The 24,748-nt window shown below is 53.2% G+C and overlaps 2 protein-coding genes across 5 annotated transcripts; both read left to right on the forward strand.

Moving 5' to 3' along the window:
- Positions 1 to 6,861: 6,861 nt before the first annotated feature.
- On the forward strand, positions 6,862 to 15,453 carry SPNS1 (sphingolipid transporter 1 (putative)). Of its 3 annotated transcripts, none has more exons than XM_045849287.1 (13): positions 6,862 to 6,979; positions 7,213 to 7,519; positions 7,615 to 7,680; positions 9,700 to 9,836; positions 11,455 to 11,606; positions 11,707 to 11,773; positions 12,564 to 12,709; positions 12,989 to 13,144; positions 13,455 to 13,644; positions 13,959 to 14,024; positions 14,272 to 14,370; positions 14,680 to 14,851; positions 15,109 to 15,453. In XM_045849287.1, exons 2-13 carry the CDS (start codon positions 7,279 to 7,281, stop codon positions 15,201 to 15,203), a joined length of 1,587 nt encoding a protein of 528 aa, XP_045705243.1. In that variant the 5' UTR covers positions 6,862 to 6,979; positions 7,213 to 7,278; the 3' UTR covers positions 15,204 to 15,453. The 3 variants fall into 3 exon arrangements, with proteins under 3 accessions (XP_045705243.1, XP_045705241.1, XP_045705242.1); XM_045849285.1 differs by having other exon boundaries at positions 6,890 to 6,979; positions 7,229 to 7,519; XM_045849286.1 differs by lacking the exon at positions 14,680 to 14,851 and having other exon boundaries at positions 6,890 to 6,979; positions 7,229 to 7,519.
- A 476-nt stretch (positions 15,454 to 15,929) lies between these two features.
- On the forward strand, positions 15,930 to 20,760 carry LAT (linker for activation of T cells). 2 transcript variants are annotated; one of them, XM_045849043.1, is made up of 12 exons: positions 15,934 to 16,428; positions 16,600 to 16,627; positions 16,729 to 16,826; positions 16,969 to 17,119; positions 17,249 to 17,313; positions 17,405 to 17,434; positions 17,517 to 17,580; positions 17,652 to 17,746; positions 19,430 to 19,492; positions 19,692 to 19,754; positions 19,850 to 19,936; positions 20,091 to 20,760. In XM_045849043.1, exons 1-11 carry the CDS (start codon positions 16,326 to 16,328, stop codon positions 19,927 to 19,929), a joined length of 840 nt encoding a protein of 279 aa, XP_045704999.1. In that variant the 5' UTR covers positions 15,934 to 16,325; the 3' UTR covers positions 19,930 to 19,936; positions 20,091 to 20,760. The 2 variants fall into 2 exon arrangements, with proteins under 2 accessions (XP_045705000.1, XP_045704999.1); XM_045849044.1 differs by lacking the exon at positions 17,405 to 17,434 and having other exon boundaries at positions 15,930 to 16,428.
- The last annotated feature ends 3,988 nt before the right edge of the window (positions 20,761 to 24,748 follow it).

Here is a 24,748-nt window from a genome sequence, read left to right on the forward strand (position 1 = left end):
CAGATAAAGTGCTTCTCAGATAAGGTCAAGTTAAAGGAGTTCATCATCACCAAGCCCTTATTTTATGAAATGTTAAAGGGACTTATCTAAGAAAAAGAAGATAAAAACAGGTACTGTTAAATGACAGTGAACTCACAATAATTAACAACCACACCTAAAACAAAAACAAAAACAAACTAAGCAAACAACTAGAACAGGAACAGACCCACAGAAATGGAGATCACATGAAGGGTTAGCAACAGGGGAGTGGGAGGAGGAGAGAGGGGGAAAAGGTACAGAGAATAAGTAGCATAGATGGTAGGTAGAAAATAGACAGGGGGAGGACAAGAATAGTATGGGAAATGTAGAAGCTAAAGAACTTATGACACATGGACATGAACTAAAGGGGGGGAATATGGGTGGGAGAGGGTGTAAAGGGTGGAGGGGAATGAAGGGGGGTAATGGGACAACTGTAATAGCATAATCAATAAAATATACTTAAAAAAAGAAAGAAAGAAAGAAAAAATATAATGTGTTTTAAGGTAAGTTACTACAAAAGAGTCAAAAAATTTAAAAAATCAAATATAAAGTAAAAAGTTTATAGTAAGCTAAGGTTAACATATTATTGAAAACAATTTTAAAATGGTGTGTAGCCTAAGTTTACAGCATTAATAAAGAACACAGTATTCTAGCATCATCCTGATAACCCAAGGTTGTGTGTTGGGTCCCCAGTCAGGGCTCATACAAGAATCAACCACTGAATGCATAAATAAGTGAAACAACAAATTGATGTTTCTCTCTCTTCCCTTACCCCTCTAAAATCAATTTTAGAAAAGACTACAGTAGGGTACCATAATGGCCTAGGCCTTTAACATTCACTCACCTAATCTTACAGGATTCATTCATGGTAAGTGTCCTATATAAGTATACCATTTTTTATCTTTTTAAAAATATTTAAATAAAAGATTTTATTTATTTATTTTTAGACAGAGTGGGAGGGAGGGAGAAAGGAAGGGAGAAAAGCATCAGTGTGTGGTTGCCTCTCACACGCCCACTATGGGGGACCTGGCCCACAACCCAGGCACATGCCCTGATTGGGAATTGAACTGGCGACCCTTTGGTTCATAGTCCAGTGTTCAATCCACTGAGCCACACCAGCCAGGGCCCATTTTTTATCTTTTATACTATATTTTTACTATAGTTTCTCTATGTTTCGATATGTTTAGATACACAAATACTTCCCTGTGTGTTATAATTGCCTATAGTCCAGGTGGCAAACACAAGGCCTCAGGGCTGAATCCAGCCCTCTACTTTGTTTCTACCTGGTGGCAGTGCCAATCTCTCACTTAGCCGTTAAGGAGTAGTTACATTTATACAGTTCTAAAATTACAGTCGGCCCTTTGAAGGCAACCACAAGACTGATGTGGCCCCCGGTGAAAATGAGTTTGACAGCCCTGGCCTACAGTATTCAGTACAGTAACATGCTGCACAGGTTCGCAGCCTGGAGGCATTAGGCTACACCGCGTGGCCGAGGTGTGCAGCAGGCTCTGCCATCTATGCCGAGTAAGTGTGCTCACTCTGTGATGCTGCTAGCACGATGAGATCACCTAGTGACTTATTTCTCAGCCCATCTCCCCCTTGTTAAGCGATGCATGACTGTACACTATCTTGGTTTTCTCAAAGATCCATGCTCAGCGACTGGCACAGGAATTACCTAACAAATGTTTGGTGAGTGAATAAATAAGCTCTGTGTCTCAAAGAATCTCACTACCAGCCATCTCACTGTGTAAGCTAGGTCCAGGAACCTAAGTTTCACTCTTGATACTTCTTGTACGTCATATGCACTCCATCACCAAATCAATTAACTGCCCCAGATGGCTCTCAAAGAAGTTTAGTTCTGCCCTGGCTGGCATAGCTCAGTGGATTAAGCGTGGGCTGTGAACCAAAGCATCGCAGGTTCGATTCCCAGTCAGGGTACATGCCTGGGTTGCAGGCCACGGCCCTCAGCAACTGCACATTGATGTTTCTCTCTCTATCTCTTTTTCCCTCCCTTCCCTTTCTAAAAATAAATAAGTAAAATCTTTAAAACAAAACTACTTATAAGAAGTTTAGTTCTCTCCCTCCATCCTTCCTGGCCTCCATCCCATCCTGGTGCAAGCCACCACTGCCTGCAGCCTAGGCTAGTGCCGCAGCCCTCTGATAGGTTGCTCTGCTGTCCCTCTGGCCCTCTCCGATCCATCTACACTGTGGTCAGAGTGATCTCAAATGCAAATCTGATTTTGAAATGAAGATCCTTCACATGGCCATGGCCATGGCCCCATGCAGCCTGGCCTCTGATCACTCCCCACAGGCCTCTCTCTCTCACTCACTGCTCTTTACACTGCCCTTCTTTCAGATTTGTGTGTTCATTATGCTTCCTTCTTTTTTAAAATAATTATTTGATTGAATCAATTTTTAAAGGATTTTATTAATTTATTTTTAGACAGAGGAGAAGGGAGGGAGAGAAACATCGATTAGTTGGCTCTTGCATGCCCCCAACTAGGGACCTGGACTGCAACACAGGCGTGTGCCCTGACTGGGAATCAAGCCAGCAAACTTTTGGTTTGCAGGCTGGCGCTTAATCCACTGAGCCACACCAACCAGGGCCATTATGCTTCCTTCTGTGGCAGCACCTTTGCATGTGTTTCCCACTGCCTGGACTGCTCTCTGTTCTTTCCCTGAGAAGTCAATAACCGCCCCTCCCCCACATCTGAGCTCAAGGACCACTTCCTGAGAGGCTCTCAACCTCCCTGACCAGGTCAAATGACCCTGTGATTATCAGGTCTTTATAACATCCATATATCAGACTTCTTTTTTGTGGCACTTGTCATAAGTGAACTTTTTTTCAAGACATCAGTGTATGCTTTCATTACAAAAACCACAATTTCCAAAGCAAATAGAGCAAAAGTTGGGCTCCAGTTTAACCCAAAAGACCTGTACAGACACATTTATTTATCTGACCTTAACGAATTTTAATCAAGAGATCCATCAAATTTTAAAAAGCACCTGGCCGTGGCCAGTGTGGCTCAGTTGGTTGGAACATTGTCCTGTAGACTGAAAGGTCATGGGTTCGATTCCTGGTCAGGGCACATACCCAAGTTGTGAGTCTGATCCCTGGTTGGGTGGGTATGGAAGACAACTGATTGATGTTTTCTCTCTGACATTGACGTCTCTCTCTCTCCTTCTGCTTTCCTTTTTCCTTTCTCTCTAAAAGCAATGAAAAAAAAATGTCCTCAGGTGAGGATAAAAAACAATTTTAAAAAAATTAAAAAGCACCTGTATTCAGAGAAAAACTGAATATTTTCCCCATTTGGAAAAGCCAATTAGCATCAGAATATTTGCCTTTATAACCAGAAAGTTTTATTTTCATTGATGTCCAGTGGTATTGTGTTTGGGATACAGGCTTTTTTAAAAAAAATTCATAACTTATTGGAGTTTAATTTATGTGCTTCAACATTCACTCATTTTAAGTCAACACCTCAAGAGTTTTAGCAGATGTGCCCAGTCCTGTGAGAGTTCCCCGGTGCCTGTGTTTATCTCCCCTCCCTCTGACCCCAGGCAACCACTAATCTGCTTTCTGTCTCTTTAGTTTTGCCTTGTCTAGATTTTCCATTTTTTCTTTTTAGAGAAATAGTTTTTTAAAGATTTTATTTCTTTTAGAGAGGGGAGGGGATGGAGAAAGAGGGAGAGAAACATCAATGTGTGGTTGCCTCTGGAGCACCCCCTACTGGGGACCTGGCCTGCACCCAGGCATGTGCCCTGATGGGAATCGAACTGGTGACCCTTTGATTCACAGGCTGGTGCTCAATCCACTGAGCCACACCAGCCAAGGCTAGATTTTCCTTTTTTTTTCCATTAGATTTTCACATAAGTGGACTAATACTATATATAATCTCTTGTGTCTAGGTTCTTTCACTTAGCATGTTTTTGAGATTTATACATATTGTGCGTTTCATTGGGTAGTATTCCATCATATGGATATACTATTCATCTGTTGACAGACATGTGGGGTTTCCTCTCCATTTTCTTGACTTCTTTGAATCTTCACATACAGGATTTTGTTTGGACATGTTTTCATTTCTTGTTGCTAGCTATCTAGGAGAAGAGTTGCTTGGTCATGTGGGAAGTGGATGTTTAATTTTTTTTTTAAAGATTTTATTTATTTATTTTTAGAGAGGGAAGGGAGGGAGAAAGAGAGAGAGAGAAAGAAACATCAATGTGCGGTTGCTAGGGGTCATGGCCTGCAACCCAGGCATGTACCCTGGGAATCGAACCTGCGACACTTTGGTTCGCAGCCCGCGCTCAATCCACTGAGCTATGCCAGCCAGGGTTTGGATGTTTAATTTTAAAGAAACTGCCAACGTGTTTTCAAAGCAGCTGTACTATTTGCATTCCCTCAAGCACTGTATGAGGCTTCTAGTCACTCTATATAATTTCCAATACTTGGTATTATTAAGTTTTTTTAAAGTTCTTCTAGTACAACAGTATCTTATTATGGTTTTAATTTGCATTTTTCATGACCAATGGTGTCATATACTTGTTGGCCATTCATATATCTTTTGTGAAATGTCTCCTTAAATCTTTTGCCCATTTAAAAATTGTGGTTTTGCCTTCTGGAACTTCAAGTATTCTTTGTGCATCTGAATGGATATAAGTCCTTTGCCAGATACACACCTTGCAAATATTTTCTTCCAATCTGTGGCTTGCCTTTGCATTTCACAGGTACCGTTTTACATGTGTATGGTTATCTGTCTCCTCCAGATAAGACCTGTGACAGTAGGGACTAAAAGTGCTTTATCCTGACACAATGTCAGGCACATAGTAGATGCTCAATAATATATTTTTTTATTTTTTTAAAGGTTTTATTTACTTTTTTTTAGAGAGAGGGGAAGGGAGGGAGGAAGAGAGGAAGAAAAACATCAATATGTGGTCACCTCTCACGTGGCCCCCCTGGGGACCTGGCCCACAACTCAGGCATGTGCCCTGACTGGGAATCAAACTGGCAACCCTTTGGTTCATAGCCCACGCTCAATCCACTGAGCTATACCAGCCAGGGCTAAAATTTTTTTTATTGTTGTTCAGTTACAGTTGTCTCTATTTCCCCCCAATTACTCTCCCTGCTCTACCCACCCCCACCTTCCAATTTCAATTCTCCTCCCCACTTCGTTGTCTTTGTCCATGGGTCCTTTATACATGTTGCTTGACTTGACCCTTCCCCTTCTTTCCCCATTATGCCCCTCCTCCCTCCCCTGTGGTTACTGTAAGTTTCTTCTTTATTTCCATGTCTCTGGCTCTATTCTGCTTGCTTGTTTGTTTTGTTGATTAGGTTCCACTTACAGGTGAGATCTTATGGTATTTGTCTTTTACCACCTGGCTTGTTTCACTTTGCATAATGCTCTCCAGTTCCAGCCAAGCTGTTGCAAAGGGTGGGAGTTCCTTCTTTCTTTCTGTTGCATACTATTCCATTGGGTAAATGTACCACAGATTTTTCTCTCTTTTTTTTTTATTGTTCTTCAAGTACAGCTGTGTCCATTTTCCCCCGACCATTCCCCCCCTCACCCCAGCCATCCTCTGTACCACAGTCTTTTGATCTGTTCATTTACTAATGGGCATTTGGGCTCAATAACATTTTGTTGAGGAAATTCAGTGAATACAATCTGAAGTTCCTTTCCATCTCTTACCTTTTTAAAAATATATTTTATTTATTTTGAAAGATTTCACTTTTCTATTTATAGACAGAGGAGGAGGGAGGGAGAAAGGGACAGAGAGAAACATTAATGTGTGGTTGCCTCTGGCTCACCCTGGCCTGCAACCCAGGCATGTGCCCTGACAGGGAATTGAACCTGCAACCCTTTGGCTCCAAGGCCGGCACTCCATCCACTGAGCCATACCAGCCAGGGCTTTCCTTTAAATCCTCAGGGGACACAGAGTAAGGTTCTAAAACATGAAGTATCTCCTGGAACAATGCCAACGAGGGGTACCCATGACTCAAAATAGTTTCTGATAAGCCACCTTAGGGGCCTCATGCTTTCCTCATGAGACTCCAGAATTTCAGTGGGTCTGGTTGGAAGAGGGATCTTGAAGCAGAATTTGCATAGAACTATGCTAATTTTATTTAGAATGAATGTTTAACAGCTGTATCTTGGAGATTGGGGCGGGGTGACATAAAGAACCACTCCAGGCTCTCCTTTCGGTGCCAGGGCTCTGTAGTCTTTCTTTGTACTTAGGCTTCAAGTCCTGGCCTGCCTTAAATGAGACCACCAGAGGGCGCAAGAGCAAGAAAAACCGCTGCAGGCTGCGGAGGCTGTTCTTGAGACTAGGAGACCTCAAGATTTTAAAGCCGCTGGGTTGGGGGATCCAAACGACGGGCAGGAGCCGAACGAGAGACCAGGACAGAAGGTCGCTGCTCAACACTCATTCATTCATCACTTTGTATGAAGCCCAAATCAGACAACGAGGAAGAGAAAATAATTACTTAGAGCGAGACCTGTTCATTGGCATTTCTAGAGATATATCTCCAGAGCCTTTTAAACATTCCATTATCTAGTTTGGAAAGAGGCCAGCCAAGAGGGGGCTGCAGATAAGGAAGGCGAGATTCAAAGGGTTGAGCAACTTCAGCAATTCCCCTAGACGGCTTCTGGGGTGGCAGTCTTGGCGGGGATGCCGCAGCTGAGCGACTTGGAATTGGAGGAGGCGCGGGGCGCGCGGAGTTTGTGGCCCCTCGGTAGTTACTTCGGTGACCAGGCGGCTGTCAGGTGGTTCAGGAGCCTGTGGCGAGGCAGAAGAAGCATGCGCAGCTCTAGGCTGCTGCTTCATTATTCTGGTAGCTGGTCACGTGTCAAAGGATTGCAGGCAGTACTACGGCTCCGCCGTCACATGACCGGTTCTCAAACATCATGGCGGCGGCCACGGTGCAGCGTTGGGGCTGAGCTACAGCGAGTGCGGCGGGCACCTTCCCGGGGTGAGGGGTGGCCTCCCCCTGGGGGGTGGGGAGGATCGGGCCCTCCTCAACCCTCTGCTATACCCGACATCACCCGAATTCCACTCATCCCCTTTGCGCGGTGTCTGCCGGGACGGGGAAGCTTGACAGGGCCCGGGTTCCTTCCCGGCCCTGCTCTGTGCTTCGGGACAAGGTCCTACCCATCTCTGTGCGCACCTCCGTCGCCTGAGTTCCCTCCATCCTCCTTTCTCCAGCTTCCTCCCTTCGCAGGTAGGATCGTCGGTGGGACCAGCGCGCGGGCAGACGCAGCCCCCGGGACCATGTCCGGGTCCGAAACCGAGCCCTTCCTCAGCCAGGCGGATGACACAAACGACAGGCCGGTGCCGGGCACCTCGTTATTACCGAGTTCCATGGGGAACCCGAAGTCCGAAGGTCCGGAGGTCCCAGACCGGGAGGAGCTGCAGCGCATCACCGGCTTGTCTGCGAGCCATTCGGCTCTCATAGTGGCCGTGCTGTGCTACATCAACCTCCTCAACTACATGGACCGCTTCACCGTGGCTGGTACCGACTTCTGGGAGGAAGTTAGACGAGGGGAAGAGAGCGGGGTCCCGAAGGTGAGGCTGCCTCGCGGATCCCATCCTGAGTCTTCTTCCCAGGCGTCCTTCCGGATATTGAGCAGTTCTTCAGTATCGGAGATGGTAGCTCTGGCCTCATTCAGACCGGTGAGTGGAGGCTCCTCCTGGGTGCACAGTAGCTATTTTCCCTGTTCTTTTCTTTAAAAAAATATATTTTTATTTATTTTTAGAGAGGGAAGGGAGGGAGAAAGAGAGAGAGAGAAACGTCAATGTGGTTGCTGGGGGTCATGGCCTGCAACCCAGGCATGTACCCTGACTGGGAATCGAACCTGCGACATTTTGGTTCGCAGCCCGCACTCAATCCACTGAGCTACGCCAGCCAGGGCTATTTTCCCTTTCCTTACCCCAGTAGGGACCACATGCTCATGTGCCTGGGGCCTCACTGATGGAGGAATAGTGGCCAGAGCTAGGGGAACAGATGGCCCTGATTCTCCTCTGAAATGATTCTGGTTAGTTAGCACACCTCATTTAAAGGGGGAATCAGCTTAATGTAATAGTTAAGCCAGACCTGGGTTTAAATCTCAGCATTCTGCTCACAGTGTGATGAGTGAGGCCCTCAGCCTCTCTAAGCCTCACTTTTCTTATCGGTCAGATGCAAGTAGTGATGACCTAGAGCATGTCAAAGGGCTGGTGTGAGGATTGCATGAGATAATGCCTGTGAAGTGTGTAGTGCAGTGCTGAGGACATGGGGGTCAGCCAATAAATAATGGCAGATGGAAGAGTGTGTCTGGAATGGAGAGAGGTGAGTTTTACTTGTTTAGAACTTTGGGATTTGTGAGAGAGGGAAAAACAGGCCCAAACCCTCTTTTCTTTCCTTCCTTCCATTCATCTGGAGTGTCTCTGAGCACCGACCATGTCCCAGGCTCTGGAGAAAGTGGTGATAACATTTACATAACTTATCCAAGACCTTTGATAAAAGCCCATTGTTTTCAAATTCTTCTATCAGCCAAGGAATAGGTGTTCCTTTTAATTTATAGAGGAAGTAGTTAGGATTATCTACATTTCTTAAATGTTTTTAATTTATTGATTTTAGAGAGAGAAACATTAGTTTGTTGTCCTACTTATTTATATATTCATTGGTTGATTCTTATGTGCCCTGCTGGGGATCAAACCCGCAACCTTGGCATATTAGGATGATGCTCTAACCAATCTAGCTACTTGGTCAGGGATATAAGGAAACTTGAGGCTTGGAGAAGAGTAGGGACTTGTCCTGAGTCATATAACAAGTTAGAGGCAGAAGAGGGACTTGAATCCAGACCTTGCCCCAGTTCAGGCCAGCAAGGAGCTGCAGGTATTCAAGGCAAGTCTAAAGAAATGAGAATGGAATCACAGGTCCTGTGCTGCAAACTCTAAAGAGCCGCTGAGTTAGAGAAGAGGCCATTCTTTCTCGGCAGCCCCATTCACTTTTTCATCCAGTGCGTCTCCTGAGCCCTACTTTATGCTAGGCCGTGTGTTCAATAATGGGAACAGTCACGGCCGAGACAGGCGAGGCCATTATGTGCAAGAGCTGACGTTCTGTTGTGCCCGAGGGGCAATGGTCCGTAAAAACCTACACTGGTGATGAGGTCCTTTTCCAAAGGGATAAGCATTATGTAAAAGGAAGTGCTGCAGAGACTGGATGTGTGTTGGTTGGAGGAGTGTCTCAGCTGGAACCTGAACTTGCTAAGCACTGTGAAGCTCAGGGGAGAAAAGAGAATGTTACAGACAGAAAGGACAGCAGTTGCCAAAAACCCAAAGATGGTATTGAGCGTGGCTATTGGGCTCTTGGGGTGCAGAGAAAGGAAAGGAAGAACATAAGGTCAGAGAGGTTGGGAGGGGTTAGGTCACACAGCGCAAAGTGGGCCACGATAAGGTATTTGGATTTTGTTCTTGGCTGGGTAGGAGGAAGTGATGGCCATGGAGTCAGCTAGGCCATGTATTATACAGTGGAAGGTTTAGAAGGTGTTTAAAGTGGAATTGGACTCCCCTAGCTGGAAGCTCTGATAGTTTCAGGACTGGGAGTTATTCCTGCCCCCGCTGCCCTTCCCGAGCTGGGGTGGGGGTGGAGTGGGGATTGGGGTGGGGAAGGGGTGCTGGGGCTGGTTGTGACTCTCTGCCTCCCCTCAGTGTTCATCTCCAGTTACATGGTGTTGGCACCTGTGTTTGGCTACCTGGGTGACAGGTACAATCGGAAGTATCTCATGTGTGGGGGCATTGCCTTCTGGTCTCTGGTGACACTGGGGTCATCCTTCATCCCCAAAGAGGTAAGTCTCCACCATGACTCCTGCTTCTGGCCCCTCCAGTCCCCCATCAGTCTTTGCCCCACTGTGTGGAATCATTGCAGACGGGGCCTGGGGAGTGTCTGTGGTTTCCTCGGTCTGCGCCATCAGCCACCAGCCCCCGTCTCGCGGCCTTGCCTAAATTAATCTACCCACACCATTCTTTCCCCTTTTCTTTTTTTTCTTTCTTGTTTTTTTTTTAAACACATCTGTTTGTCTAATTTCTTTTTTTTCACAGATTTTATTTATTTATTTTTAGAGAGGGAAGATAGGGAGAAAGAGAGAAACATCAATGTGAGGTTGCTGGGGGCTGTGGCCTGCAACCCAGGCATGTGCCCTGACTGGGAATCGAACCTGCGATGCTTTGGTTCGCAGCCTGCGCTCAATCCACTGAGCTACGCCAACCAGGGCTTTTTTTTTTTCTTGTTTTTTTTTTTTTTAAGATTTTGTTTATTTATTTATAGAGAGGGGGGAAGGGAGGGAGAGAGAGGGAGAGAAACATCGATGTGAGAGAGAAATGTCTATCAGCCGCCACACCAGACAGGGGACCAAACCAGGCATGTGCCCTGACTGGGAATTGGACCAGTGACCTTTCACCTTGAGGGACCATGCCTAGCCAACTGAGCCACAGTGGTCAGGGCTTCTCTTTTCTTTCAGAACCTTCTCTCCATCATCCCCACTCCCCCTGACCATTGACTCCTTCCACTCAACACCTAAACACTCACATTTCTTTCTGTACCATTTCTTTCTTTACCTTACCTAGACTGCCCTCTCCCCCTCTTCTCCTTCCTAGTCAGACTTCCTGAAAGGCCTCCTTGACCAAGCTCCAGTCTGGGTGAAGGAGCAGCCAGGAAGAGGCTCTCACTTTGCCCGCACTTCCTCTCCCACTTGCCCCTTGAGCACTGCCCGCTGAGCTGCCCCCAGCACCCCATTGCCAAAGTCAACAGTGAGCTCTCAGTTGCCAAATGTAGCTCCTACTTCCTGGTCCTCCTCTCACTAGATCTCGCAGGAGCCTCTGGCTTTATTGACCCACTTCTTCCTCTGGAAACTCTCTTCTAACCTCTGTGATGCCACTCCTCTGGTTTTTCTTCTGTCTCCTTGGCGGTTGCTTCTTTGCTCCTTTAAAATCACCTGTCCATTCTCTCTCTGCCCCAGAACTCTGTCCTCAGCCCTACACGCTCTCCCTGGGTGATGGTACCTGTCCTAGCTTCAGGGGTCTTTGTTTGCCAAATGAAACCCCACCTAAGATCATTATTCACTATTGGATGGGGTGGGTGAGATAGAAAGTGAGATTTATTTTGCACTTACTGGGCACAAGGTAATGAAGAGACCTTTCATTGTCCTATCCTCACAACAGTTATGTGAACATGTCCTTATCTCCCTTTTTCAGACTAGGAAGCTGAGTCTCAGAGAGGTTAAGTTGCTTCCTCAAAGACACAGCTAGTAAGTAAGGGAGCCAGAATTCAAGCTCAGGTCCGTCTGGTTCTAAAACCCTGGCCCCTCCCGCCATCCCTGCCACCTCTCCAGAACTGGCTGGTGAACTAGACGGGGAGGCTGGCTGTAGGGTGGGGTGCTACCTCCCCACCCCCGTCTCGTTCCCCAGCGGTTCTGGCTGCTCCTCCTGACTCGGGGCCTGGTGGGGGTCGGGGAGGCCAGTTACTCCACCATCGCACCCACCCTCATCGCTGACCTCTTCGTGGCAGACCAGCGGAGTCAGATGCTCAGCGTGTTCTACTTTGCCATCCCAGTGGGCAGGTGAGTGGGCCTTGGGCCTGCCTGCTGGGGAGGCAGAAGGGCCTGGCATTGGGCGTGACTGACCAGCTGTCCCTTCTCCTCTCCTTCCCCTTTCCTCCAGTGGTTTGGGTTACATTGCAGGCTCCAAAGTGAAGGACGTGGCTGGGGACTGGCACTGGGCTCTGAGGGTGAGTCTGGTCACAGCCTGAGGGACAGCCAGCAGCATCGTCACTGATCCCCCCTTTTACCTTCAGACACCCCATTTCAAGGCAGCACTCACTCTGCCAAACCTGCAGAAAACCTGGCTGCCCCCACCGCAAAGCCGTGTGCTAGACAGAGCTCTTGGTTGCAGGTGACAGAAGTCCCCTGTGAAAGTGTAAGTGCCCTAGGGCACCGTGTTGGCTTTCATAGCGGAAAACCCCAGGGCGTGCTTCCACTAAAACTGGACCCGGGATTCCCACAGTCACGGGCGTCTGATCACCCTCCTCGTAGCTCTGCTTTCCTCTGTGCTACCTTTGTCCTCCAGCAGGTGGAAACCCCACACGTTTATCTTCCCACTTAGAAACATTGGCGTCCTGGATCCTTGAGCAATCTGATTAGATGAATGTGGGTCACGTGCCCACCATTGACTCAGCCATCGAGGCTGGGGGAGTTAATACTGCTCTTGTTGGCTAAGTCTGGGTTACAAGCCCTGCCCTATTCGAGCCACCCTGACTGAGAGAAGTGAGGGGAGTGGTTTCCCAAAAGAAAATTAGGGTGCTGTTACCAAAGAGGGAGCAGTTAGGCTTGCAGAAATGGGTGTGGCCCCTCGTAGCAATCGCCCCTCCGCCACAGTTGCAGGTTCAGCGTCCTTGAGCAAGCACCTACCCTGCTGCTGAGGGCTTGGCGCCCGAGCTGCCTTCACACACCTATCCTCCCAGCCCTGGGAGTTGGGCGTGTCTCTGCCTGTGCCTGTCCTGAAGCCCACTCTCTCCCCAGGTGACACCAGGCCTAGGAGTGGTGGCAGTACTGCTGCTGTTCCTGGTGGTAAGGGAGCCGCCGAGGGGAGCTGTAGAGCGCCACTCAGACTCCCCGCCCCTGAACCCCACCTCGTGGTCGGCGGATCTGAGGGCTCTGGCAAGAAAGTGAGTTTAATTCCATCCTCACCTAACATCTAGATCCCCAGGAAGGCAGGACAGCTGGGTTGAAATTTCTGTGGGGGTGGTCTTTGTTTTCTTTCCCGTCCCCTGGCCCAATGTCAGAGCCAGGAATTCAGTCACTGCTGCCTCCTGTGGCAGCTGCTTGAATTACAGGCCCAGACCCTAGTGCCCCGACCTCACTAAAGGAGGATGGCCAGGCAGAAGATAGCCCTCCACGCCTACACCTCAGTGGAGTTTGACTTTCTCCTTTCCCACTGTCCTCAGCCCTAGTTTCATCCTGTCTTCCCTCGGCTTCACTGCTGTGGCCTTTGTCACGGGCTCCCTGGCTCTTTGGGCTCCTGCATTTTTGCTGCGTTCCCGTGTGGTTTTGGGGGAGACCCCACCCTGTCTTCCTGGAGACTCTTGCTCTTCTTCTGACAGGTAACCAGATGGGGGCTGGGATGGATGGCCTGTGGGTGGCAGGGGATGGAGTGGAAAGGGTATGATTCAGACTCAGACAAGGAGAGCTCGAATCCCAACTCCACAGGCTGTTTTGCTCTCCCAGAGTTTCAGTTTCCTGGTCTGGGAAGTGGGTGACGGACCTCCCTGAACCATGGGGTGCTGTGCCTGGAGAGACCTGGGTTGCAAGGGTGGCTGGGACGGGTCATCTTCCTCTCCAGGCCATAGGGGCGAGGCTAGGGGGCTTTCCAGGCAGATGGACTAGCCCCCGTGCCCCTGTCCCTGCCCCCAGTCTCATTTTCGGGCTCATCACCTGCCTGACCGGGGTCCTGGGTGTGGGCCTGGGCGTGGAGATCAGCCGCCGCCTCCGCCACTCCAACCCCCGGGCTGACCCGCTGGTCTGTGCTGCTGGCCTCCTGGGCTCTGCACCCTTCCTCTTCCTCTCTGTGGCTTGTGCCCGTGGTAGCATCGTGGCCACTTATGTGAGTAGCCAGCAGGTATCAGGGGGGCTGTTTTGGGTCCAGGGTCGGGGAATGGTGCACTGGGGCAGGACTGAAGTCAGCCGGCATCATGGTTCAGAGCCAACTCTGGGGTGGGAGTGCCTGGTTGTGAATGTCAGGTCTTGCCCTCCTAACTGTGTGGCCTTGGGCTGTGCTGTGTCACCATCTGCAAAAAGGAAATACTAATTGCTCCTGTCTCAGGTGTGTTGTGAGGACTCAGTGAGTTAATAGATGGACCTCCATGTGTTTGTTCTTATGATGAGATCAACCCTAACCCCCCCCTTCTGGTCCCCCAGATTTTCATCTTTATTGGAGAGACACTTTTGTCCATGAACTGGGCCATTGTGGCTGATATTCTGCTGGTGAGTAGGCAGGCTATTCCAGGGTTGGTCCAGAGGCTGATGGGAGCAGGGAGTGGCTTGAATTGTGGCCTTTGCCCCTTCTTCAAAATCCAGCCCCCGGGTGACTTCAGAGTCCAGCCCAGGTGGCCTGTAGTCCAGGCCTGCCCTGTCCTTCACCCCAGCCACCCCTCTGAGCTGGGGCTCACCTTTGACCTCAGCCTAGGCTGAGCCTTGCCCCATCTGTGCCCTCTGCACCCCCCGCCCCCAGTATGTGGTGATCCCTACCAGACGCTCCACGGCCGAGGCCTTCCAGATCGTGCTGTCCCACCTGCTCGGTGACGCGGGGAGCCCCTACCTCATTGGCCTGGTGAGCACTGCCCTCTTGCTGGGTGGGGGTTGGGCACCCTGGGTTCCTGACACTGGCCAGTGGCCAGGGGCCTGAGCGGGGCTGAATGGGAGGGCCGGCCCAGTCAGGCTTCCGTGCCGGGCGAGGACCCGCATCCGGTGGGAAGGAGTTCGTCTCCACGTTCCCACATGAGGCCGTGGACCTCTCCCTGGAAGCCCAGACGCCCTTCCCTGGCTCTGGTCTTTGTTCTTCTGGAGTCTGGGGCCCCTTGTCCCCAGTGTCCTCTTTAAGTCTCTTTCTCCTCGCTTTCCTTTCCTCATCTCCCCGCAGATCTCTGATCGGCTCCGCCGGAACTGGCCTCCCTCCTTCTTATCCGAGTTCCGGGCCCTGCAGTTCTCACTCATGCTGTGTGCCTTTGTTGGGGCCCTAGGCGGTGCAGCCTTCCTGGGCACCGCCATCGTCATCGAGGGCGACCGCCGGCGGGCCCAGCTGCACGTGCAGGGTCAGTGGGACCTTCCCTCCATCCGTGCACGGCTGCTTGCCCAACTCCGTGACGCCGCCTGCTCGTTCTTCCGCCCATCCGTCCAGTCCTGTGGCCTGGCCTCTCTCGGGGCACAGCTGTCCCTTCACCCAGCCTCGGGTCTGCCTGGCCAACAGGCTGACGTCCCCCTGTCCACAGCTCCAGCTGCCTGTTTGTCCTCTCCCAGGCTTTGTGTCCGTCTGCCCGTCCGACCCTGACCCTGACCTTTCCGCCTGCAGGTCTGTTGCATGAGGCAGGGCCTGAAGATGACCGTATCGTGGTGCCCCGGCGAGGCCGCTCCACCCGGGTCCCTGTGTCCAGTGTGCTCATCTGAGGGGCCGTCACCCACCTACCTGCGTACCTACCACAGCTGGTCCTAGACCAGCCCCTGCCGGCCCCTGGGCCCAAACCCTTGGCCTGGCCCCGCGTCCAGGAGGGATCTTGGGCCATGTTCCAGCTCCCACACACTACATGGGCAGCCAGGGGTGGGCAATGAGGGCTTGGAAGAGGACTCCCCCTCCACGGGAGCAGCCCCAGGGTCTCGGTGCTATTTGTACTGAATAAAATTTGTAGCCAGACCCCAACTGCCTGCTTGCGTCTGTCTGGGTGTGAGTAACCACCAACCTCTGGACTGGAGGGGGTGTCCCCCCTGCAGCCCCAGGGCTCCTAGCGGCTGTTGGGTCCCTTCTGTGGGGCTTCTGAGCTGGGTGAACAGGGTGGAGTGAGCTGGCTTTGTGTGACTGTGAGTCACGCCCCTGTTTCCCCAAGAGCCCGCCCCTCTTGGCCAACGAGGGTGGGGTGGGGGTGGGCCCTGTGCCCCTCTGAATTCCCGGGGCCCACTTCCCTCCTTGCTGCCTCCTTGAGCCAAGGCTGTGGAATCCCTGTCTGCTGGCTGGCCTGCAATTGGCTTGTCCTTGTCCCACTGGTATGAGTTGCCCCTTGTCCCGGAGACCAGCACACCCTTCTTGAAGACCTGAGGGTGGCTCCTTAGGCGGCCTCCTCCCCTCCCCACTGGCTGGGTGGGGGTGGGAAGGGGGTGGATGCAGCCGGCTGAGAAGCCTGATGATTTCCTGCCCTCACCCGGAGCTCACCACAGCTTCCTGCCGCAGGCGGGCAGGCAGGCGCTGTGAGGCGGGCGCCAAGCCGAGGGGCAGGTAGGCCTGGGTGCAGAGTCCATGCAGGGGTGGCTGGTGCCCCAGACTCCAGCCCAGGCCCTGGCCGGACTGCTCTGGGATAAAGGGTCTTCCAGAGCCAGCACTGACCCCCACTCAGCCCAACGAGGGGAAGGGATCTGGGGAGCCCTCAACGAGGGCGCAGCTGCCCTCCGCCAGGCTTCTAGCCTGGTGCCACTGGGCCCGGTCTCTCTGCTGGCCCAGCCCGCTCTGTGGGGCAGCTGTGTCCTGGAGGGGCACAGGGCGAGCAGTCAGGCCTGGTCCAAGCTCTGTCCTGCAGGTAGATGGAGGTGGCCATCCTGCTCCCCCTCGTGCTGGGCCTCCTGCTGCTGCCGCTCTTGGCCGTCCTGCTGACGGCACTCTGTGTACGCTGCCGGGAGCTGTCAGGTGAGTGGGAGTCTGGGGCTGTCAGGTGCTTGGACACATGGCCAGGGGTCCTCAGCCCGCTCCTCAGTCCCTCACATCGTCCTGTCTGTGGAGACACCGAGAGCCCCTGACTCCATTACCTGCTCCCCTCATCACTCCCTTTTCCTGCCTCACGGGCCTTCTCTTCCGCAGATTCAGACGACCCTGCCACCTCCGACAGGTGAGTCTGCCCTCTTGGCTGGTGCCGCTCCCTTAGTGCCCGACGTGGGGCTGGCCCTGGGCCTCTCCTGGTTCCTTACCAAAATGTGTCTCTCCTGCCAGTGGGACCCTACACAGAATCGTGATCAAACGGCCTCGTGAGTACATGGAGGGTCCTTGGCCTCTGGGGTATGGAAGAGAGTTCCCTGGAATGCGAGCAAGTGCGTGCCTTTGTTCAGCTCCCCCCTGCCCGCCCCCCCATGGCTGCCCACATGATCTTGACCTGAGCTGGGATGGAGGATATAGGTGTCCTCAGGCTTGTCTAGGGCACAGGGGTTTCAAGGGGTTTGTCTGTCCTTCGAGGCCTTGACAAGGTTAGGACACGATGTCTGGACTCATTCCTTCACCTCGGTCCTGTGTCCTCAGCCATGATAGCCTCCTGGTCACCAGCTACTTCCTATCCATCTGTTACATCCCATCCATCCTTGAGCCAGCCAGACCTGCTTCCCATGCCGTAAGTAACCCCTTCCCCTCCAAGTCTCCCTCTTTATCCCTCGCCTCCTGGGATGGGGAGTTTCCCTGTTGCAACCCCTGTTGTCCCAGAGCCCCGTCCCAGGCATGACCTGTCATTTTTGACTTCCAGGAGATCCCCACAGCCCCCAGGGGGCTCCCACCAAGTGTCATCTTCCCGGCAGGACTCTGATGGTGGTAAGCTGGGGCGGGGCTGGGGGGGCGGCTGGGGCTGGCGGAGGGTGGGCCTCCACTGACTCGGTCTCCCTCTCGCTCTCTCTCTCCCTAGCCAACAGTGTGGCAAGCTATGAGAATGAGGGTGCGTCTGGGACCCCGGGGCCCTGGATGGGGGAGGCTGGGGCCTGACCTGGACTGTGCTAACCCCTGTGTCATTACCCTAGAGCCAGTCTGTGAGGACGAGGATGAAGATGAGGATGAGGAGGACTATCACAACGAGGGCTACTTGTGAGTGGCCAGGTGGGGAGAAGGGGCTGAGGCCGGGGTCTGAGCTGACCTGTCCCTTGACTCTCCCTCAGGGTGGTGCTTCCCGACACCGTCCCAGCCGCCTGCAGCGCTGCCAAGGCAGCTCCTGTGCCCAGCAACCCCGGCCTCCGAGACAGCGCCTTCTCCAGTGAGTCGCCCCTGGAGCGCCGCTCCTCCCTGCCGCAGGCCCTCTGCGCCTCTCTCTCCTGCTGCTTCTCTGACGCCTGCTCCGCCTCTGGGCTCTCTTTTCTTTTTTCCTAGAACTCCCGTCCTGCGGGGAGTGGGCACCCTGCTCTGATCTGGTTTTCTCTCTCTGCCTCTCTCCTTTCCTGTCTCTCTGGCGTCTCCTCTGCAGGAGTCCCTTGACCTCGTTCCCCTTTGGCTCCCCTCCTCCACTCTATTCTTTCAGTCTCTATGGGGTGAAAGGTTTTTTTTGGTCCCCCGATGCGTTCCTTTTTCATGCGTCCTGTTCTTGTTTCACGGAGGCAATATTATCTTGTAAACCTCCAAGGGTACTAAACAAATGTAGTCTTTTCTGTCTTTGTTTTTTGGAATTTTTCTTCTGCTTCCTGCATTGTTTCTATTTCCTTTGAGCTGTTTTTCTCCCTTTGTTTTGGTCACATCCTGCCTGTTGGTGCTTTCCTCATCTGGTGATCCTCAGCGCTCGGCTCCTCTCGGCTCCTCTCCTCCCTGGGTGCGCCCGGGCCGTCGCCTGCACATGCTGGCTGCCTTTGCAGAGGTCCCCAAGTCAGGGACTCTCTCCTGAGCTCCAGACCACCTGTCCAAGTGCTTCTTTTCTTCATTCACTTATTCATTTATGATATTTACTGGGGACCTCCGATACAAGTTTATTAGTGCCATGGCAAAGGAGTTAACAGTGTTGAGGACCTACTACATGCCCTACTCAGAGTTTTGTGTGTATGAGCTTATTGAACCTCACAATTTGCAGGTGTTGTTGGACCTATCCGTCCCCCCCCACCCCGTGCCTCAGTTACCCCAACTGTGCAATGGCAGGGTTTATTTAGTTAGCAGACACTCGGTAGCTCTTGCTGCTTAATACTTACATTTACTGTTCACTGCTTTACTCCTCACAGCACCTCTGTGAGACGGGTAGGTACTCATCCTATTTTTTAATACTCATCCTATTTTACAGATGATAAAACTGAGGCCTGGAGAGGCTGGGTAGCTTGTCTGAGGTTACATGATTAGTTAGTGCTCGAGCTGGACTTGAACCTGGGCAGTCTGGCTCCAAAGCCTGTCTTGTCCACGTCCTTATGGAGAGACAAGTCAACACGTAAAAGAACAAGACACTGTCGATGACGATGTGCGCTATGAAGGGCCTGTGACAAGAATGGGGGATCAGGGCAGGTCTGTCTGAAGATGAGGGTCCAGCGAGGCTGACGGCACCTCTGACTTAGCCCGGCCCTGAGAGTCGTGTCCCCCTCCGCGCACGCCACCCAGTCCGACCTCTCTGAGCTGCTGTCTGGCTCTGCTCCCCAAGCGGGGGCACTGTGGGCATCTGCTGTCTCTTCCCCCACCCCCCCCGAAACTGCATCCCCTCTAATCACTTCTGGTCAAATTGCCCTATTCTCCCCGTTGCCACGGCCTCTGCCCTCCTCTAGGTCACTGGCCTCCCTGGGCTGGGGCACCCTGTCTGCGTCCCTCTGGGGCTGCCTGTGGGGACGGGCTCTGGGTGTCTGCGCAGGCATCTTAGGCTGGTTTTGTTGAAAGTCTGGTGGCTGTGGTTGGGGCTTCATCTGCTCAGGCGCTCGGGAATCTGTGCCCGAGGGCCCTGGGTGACCGCGCTGGGGACTCTGGTGGTTTTCTACAGTGGAGTCGGGGGAAGACTATGTGAACGTTCCTGAAAGCGAGGAGAGTGCAGATGCGTCTCTGGGTGAGCAGCTGGTGCCCTCCTAGGGGCCACCTTCCCCCACCCCTCCCTCTGCCACCCCACCCCACCTCGCAGTGTGGCCGCACCCCTACCCGTCTTGTGGCTCTGTTGCCCTTTGTCCGTTGCCCTCTTGCTTTCTCACCCTCGGTGTGGCCTGCCCCCTGTTGGCGCGGCAGCTCCTCCTGCTGACCTGTCCCCACAGATGGGAGCCGGGAGTACGTGAACGTGTCCCAGGAGCTGCAGCCCACGGCTAGGACCGAGCCTGGTGTGTGCTGGGGGAGGGGCGGGCACTGGGAGCTCCCTGGGTGGGGGGCAGGGTGCAGTTTTCAAGCTGAAGACCAACCTTTCTTCCCCTGACAGCCATCTTGAGCTCCCAGGAGGCCGAGGAAGAGGAGGAAGAGGGCGCCCCAGACTATGAGAATCTGCAGGAGCTTCACTGAGGGCCTGGTGAGAGCCCTGCGCAGCCCTGCCCTGGCCCTCCCTTGAAGGCCCTGTCCCACCACCTCGGCCCCATCCTCCGAGACTCTGGGGACCCCTTTACACAGGCCCCACCACCCCTGACCCCCAACCCTCTCTCTCCCCCTGCCCTCCTGTGTTGCAGTATGAGGCATGCCTGCCCTGGAGCCTGCCTTGCCTGGGAGGGCCGAGCTGGGCCCACTTGGCACCCCAGCCCGGCTCCAGCCTGACAACAGCCTGAGAATTTTCCTCCTAACTTATTGTCACTTTGGGGTCCAATCTAGGTGCCCCCAACACTCTGCACCTTCTGACACAGCCTGAGAATGAACTGCCTCGACCCCAGCCCTACTCTGTGGTAGAATAAAGGCTGGTGTGGTCTGTAGTGCTCTTGACTTTGGGGGGTCCAGTGGGTCGCAGTCAGGGTGAGGGTGGGCTGTGCCCGAGGCCTGCATGTGTACGTGTCTGTGGCTGCCCATCCCCCGCAGGGCCTGCGTGCTCCTAGCGCCCTGGCCAGGTGCCGCAGGGGTGGCTGTAACGGCCGGGACACGTCTCCTCGCGGGTGCGGCAAGCCTGACCCAGGCTGGCACCTCTGGGGCCCAGATGCATCTCCCCATGAGACAGCCCCCAGAGACCATGGCTGCACTAATGGGGGAGTGGGGTGTGGGGGTGCTCTGGGGGGGGCCTCCGAGCAAGACCCTTCTCTGCTTGCCCCCGGTTTCTTCATTTACAAAAGAAGCGGGGGGACTCGATGACTTTGAAGGGCTTTCTTAGTTTTTACCTTTTGTGGCTCTCAATAAAACAGAACTTAAAAATTATCTGAGCAACTGAAACAGTTAATGTACAGCACAGCGCTTTTCAGGCTTTGATGTGCAGACGGGGCTCACTGGCTCGCTCACGGGAGGCTCTGCCCAAACGCAGACAGGGATTCAGCGCGGTGGTGGGGGGGTGGGGGTGGTCTGGGTGGGGCCTGAGCGTCTGCTTTTCCCAGGGGCTCCCAAGTGGTTCCAGTGCTGCTGCTCTAAGAACCACACCTTAAGTAGCAGGGACTGATGGATGCCCTGTAATTGGCTCCAGTGTGGGCATGTGACCTAGCCTGGGCCAATGAGGACCACTTGGGACTTGGGCAGGAGGCATCAGGAAGGAGAAGCTCTTTTAGTTCCTGGCAGTTGTTAAGCTGGATGGATGTGGTCCTGAAGTCCCCACTTGGAGATCCTGGCTGAGAATGAAGCCAAGATGGAGGAGAAAGTGGCCCAGAGATGGACAGGGCCAGTTCCTGGTCGGAACCCCTGGATCCAGTCACACCCAAAGCGAGACAGGCATCCCCTCAAACTTCACAGTTACACTGGCCGATAAATGACCAGTTCCCTCCCACTGGCTTGACTGGGGTGATAAAGTGCCTGGCGTCCTCGGTGACAGTAGTGATAGCTTCTCTGTTGGGCGCCTGTTGCCCTCTCACACTTGTTTACTCATCCTTGCTCCCCTGTTGTTGGTTACGGTGGGTGCCCCATCTCCCAGGTGAGGTGACACGGGCTCAGAGAGGAGAAGCGATTTGCCCAAAGGCACACAGCCAAAGTGGCCAATCTGGGGTCAGCTCTGTGGCTGTGGACCTTCAGAGTCACTGCTGCCATTGTCCTGCTCTGGGTGTTGCCCAGTGTCGGCTGCCCCAGACGGGCCCAGCTGGAGAGGTGAGGGAGGACAGTTGTGGGAGGGTGTTGGGCTGGCTGGACATCCACTAGCGGAGCTGTCATTTCACGTGGGAGGTGGAAGTGGGCAGAGAGGCACCTTTGCGCCAGGCTGAGGGACAAATGGTTTGCCAACAAGGCATGTTGGTGCAGCCACCTTGGAGAACAGTCTGGCAACATCAGTAAAGCTGAGAATGGTGTGTCTCTTTACTTAGCAAATTCCTGGGTAGGAACCTGACACAGGGGCGCACAGGCTGAGGGGGCTGGTCCCAGAGGCTCAGCAGCACCGCGGCATGGCTGGGGACCGCCGGGAGACTGCACGCGCACCAGGGGACCCCCAGCGGCTAAAAGTGAACAAACAGCATCTGTACCTATCACCTCAAATAAACAGCAACAGAACCTGAGGTGACAAATGGAGAACAAGTCATTTTATTTATATAAAGCTTAAAAATGATGAGAAAAGATATATATTGCTCAGGGATACACATGTATGCAAGGATATCAAGCTAAGCAGAGGAGTAGAGGAATCCCACACTCAGGAGAGTGGCAGCTGCGGGGCGAGAGGGGCGGGACACTGGGAAGGAGTTCAGGAAGGCCTCAGTGACGTGCATAACATCTCTCTTAAGCAGTGCTGGGTACACAGCGTTTGATGTATGATTCTCTCAAGTGTTTCCATAACTGGATGATTTCATAACAGGAGAGACCAGGGCCCAAGGAGGGAATGGGTGGGAGTGGGAGGGCAGGGCAGCTGCAGGAGGCAGTGAATAGGAGGCAGACAGTCACCGGTCCTCCTGGGCAAGCTGGTGAGCTGCACATGGCACTCCAGGACTTAGGAGCAGCATATGCAAAGGCCCTGAGGTCAGAACAGTGAAGAGGCTGCTGGAGTAGTTCACAGGGAAGAGGGCAGTGGGCTAGCCCCAGTGAGGGGTGGGGGGAGCAACGGAGAGAGGTGGTAGAATAAGGAGAAGTTTGGATGTCATGATGGGTTGGCTGTGAGCTGTGAGGCACGGGAAGTCCAGAGTGACCCCGTCCTTGCTTTGGTAGTTGGGGGAGGGGCATTCTGTGAGGCCCTAAGCAGCTTCCTATTTGTGTTCCTTGGACCAGTAAGTGGCTGTGGCTTTGCTCCCAGTAAGCAGTCAGTGCACTGGGTGGGTAGACAGTCAGGGCAACAGGGTCTAAGGGGCTGGGAATTCTGAGCATGTTGGGGTGATTGGGAGAGAGAATTCCCGTACGTGGAAGCTAGGGAACAGAAATAGCTTTTTCTTGGAGTCTGTTGTTGGAGAAAAGGTAGATTTAGAGATAAGTGACAAGAGTGTTTTTCTGGAATTGCTGGGGGAGGCATCTGGGTGCTTCTAAAAGCTGTGAGGAGGTAACAGCTCTGGTGACTTGGGCTCTCTCAGAAGCAGTCCTTGGGACAGGGGTCCTGGTGCAAGCAGTTTATCTGAGAGGCCGGCCCAGAGGTCCCGGGCCCGGGAGCTAGGGAGTGAGACTGGAAGGAGAGGACAGACAGCAGGAGGTGCGCTGGAGAGCCAGCTACCACTGTGGACAGCTGGGGCGTGGTCCTGTCCTGAGAGAGGGCAGAGGACTGTGGGAGCCCTCCTGCGGGGGGTGGGGGGGGGCCAGGGCGGTGAGGAGGCAGGTACTAACACATCCCTGTAATCTCTGGTTGAGGGCTGCCTCCTGGGGTGGTTAATTCTTCAGGACTGTGGGCCTGCCACTCACATGGGCACAGTGGCTGTAGTGACCAGAGCCGGAGCTCGGGCCAGTGCCTGACCGCCAAGGCCTCCCAGTGCCTGCTGCTCCAGCAGCATGGACTGCCTACAGCAGCATTTCCCCGAGTGCGTGGTGCGGCCCCTGAGTCCTGGGGGCCACTTCTGCAGGAAGAGCTGTGCAGCCAGAGCAGCTTGGGCAAAGTCCCCAACACCACTCCGGAGCGTCAATGTTCACATTGGATGGGTGATGGCTGTGAGAGACCTGCTAAATATCTGTGTTTCTCTTTGGCTGACCTAGTATTTCCCAAACTTATTTGACTTCAGAACCTTTTGAAATATCGTCATTAGCATTTGCAGACCAGCTTTCAGCATCTCTAGAGGATGTCCTTTGTGTTGGCCTTGCCCGCCGCCGTTCCGCCTCCTCCCAGCGATGCCACGGAGGGCGAACACTTCCAGACTCGCCTCTTGGCTCACCTTCCCTCTCGTCTACTGCCCTCAGAGAGGCCTGGCGAATGCTCTGTGGCAGGTAACCCACCCGTCCAGGCCACGTGGTCAGTCTGCACAGCTCCCTGGGGCCCTGCCAGGGCCCCACTTCCTCCTCAGTCCCGCAGGGAGGTCTCTGAGGCGTCTGTCACTCTTCTTTATGTGCAGGTGTCCTTGGTCTCAGAGTGGACCGGCGGTCATCCCAGAGAGAAGGCGCTTCAGGCGGCCCGCGCACTGGGACCCATGTCCAGAGGCTGAGTTTTACTCCCAGCTCTGCCATGAGCCTTCTGGACCATGGGGACTCTCGAGGACGTTGGGCTTCAATTTTAAAACCTATCTACTCTGGCACCCCTATCCCCCCAAAGTATCCCTGACAACGAGGGAGTAGGACCCCTTGTTGCTGAGAAGGTGGGAAACGTTCATGTGTGCCTGGAGTCAGAGGTCGAAATATCATCACCAGCTCCCAGTGTCTCTGAGCTCTCTCTTCTCTGTGGGCCCCACCCTCAGAGTGTTTCCCTGGGAGGTCGGTCGTGGGAAGGTTCTAGCAGCTCTGGGGACCGTGTCCTTCCAGATTGCCATCCGGGGGGGCAAATGTCTCAGAGTCTGCAGCAAAAGCCCTAAACTCACTCTAACTGCTGTAGCCGGGACACCTGACACTCTGGGCCAGTCCCAGGCCAGGAGAGGGCCACGTGCTGACTCAGGCCTGTCATGTGCTTCGCTGCCTGACTCTAGGGGCTGGGAATGGGCGAGGCACTCAGAGAAAACCGGGGCTATTGCTGGTGGAGGGGAAGATGGCTGTCGAGATGCATCTATTCCACACTTACTGCGTGGCACACTCACTGCTTCAGAGTCTCACAACATTCCTGTCTGTAAGGAAACCCTCTCGTAGAAAAGGAAACGTCCTAGAGAGCTTAAGCAATTTGCTT

Source organism: Phyllostomus hastatus, unplaced genomic scaffold (assembly GCF_019186645.2).
Source record: "Phyllostomus hastatus isolate PE091 unplaced genomic scaffold, TTU_PhHast_1.1 phas_contig_64, whole genome shotgun sequence".
In the NCBI taxonomy this organism is placed as follows: domain Eukaryota; kingdom Metazoa; phylum Chordata; class Mammalia; order Chiroptera; family Phyllostomidae; genus Phyllostomus; species Phyllostomus hastatus.

Coding starts and splice junctions, on each gene's coding strand:
- SPNS1 (XM_045849285.1), top strand. CDS start 6,895: ATGACCGGTTCTCAAACATCATGGCGGCGGCCACGGTGCAGCGTTGGG. Junction 12,710..12,988: donor CTGAGGGCTCTGGCAAGAAA/GTGAGTTTAATT, acceptor CACTGTCCTCAG/CCCTAGTTTCATCCTGTCTT. Junction 14,371..14,679: donor GCCCCTACCTCATTGGCCTG/GTGAGCACTGCC, acceptor ATCTCCCCGCAG/ATCTCTGATCGGCTCCGCCG.
- LAT (XM_045849043.1), top strand. CDS start 16,326: ATGGAGGTGGCCATCCTGCTCCCCCTCGTGCTGGGCCTCCTGCTGCTG. Junction 16,429..16,599: donor ACGCTGCCGGGAGCTGTCAG/GTGAGTGGGAGT, acceptor TCTCTTCCGCAG/ATTCAGACGACCCTGCCACC. Junction 17,581..17,651: donor TATCACAACGAGGGCTACTT/GTGAGTGGCCAG, acceptor ACTCTCCCTCAG/GGTGGTGCTTCCCGACACCG.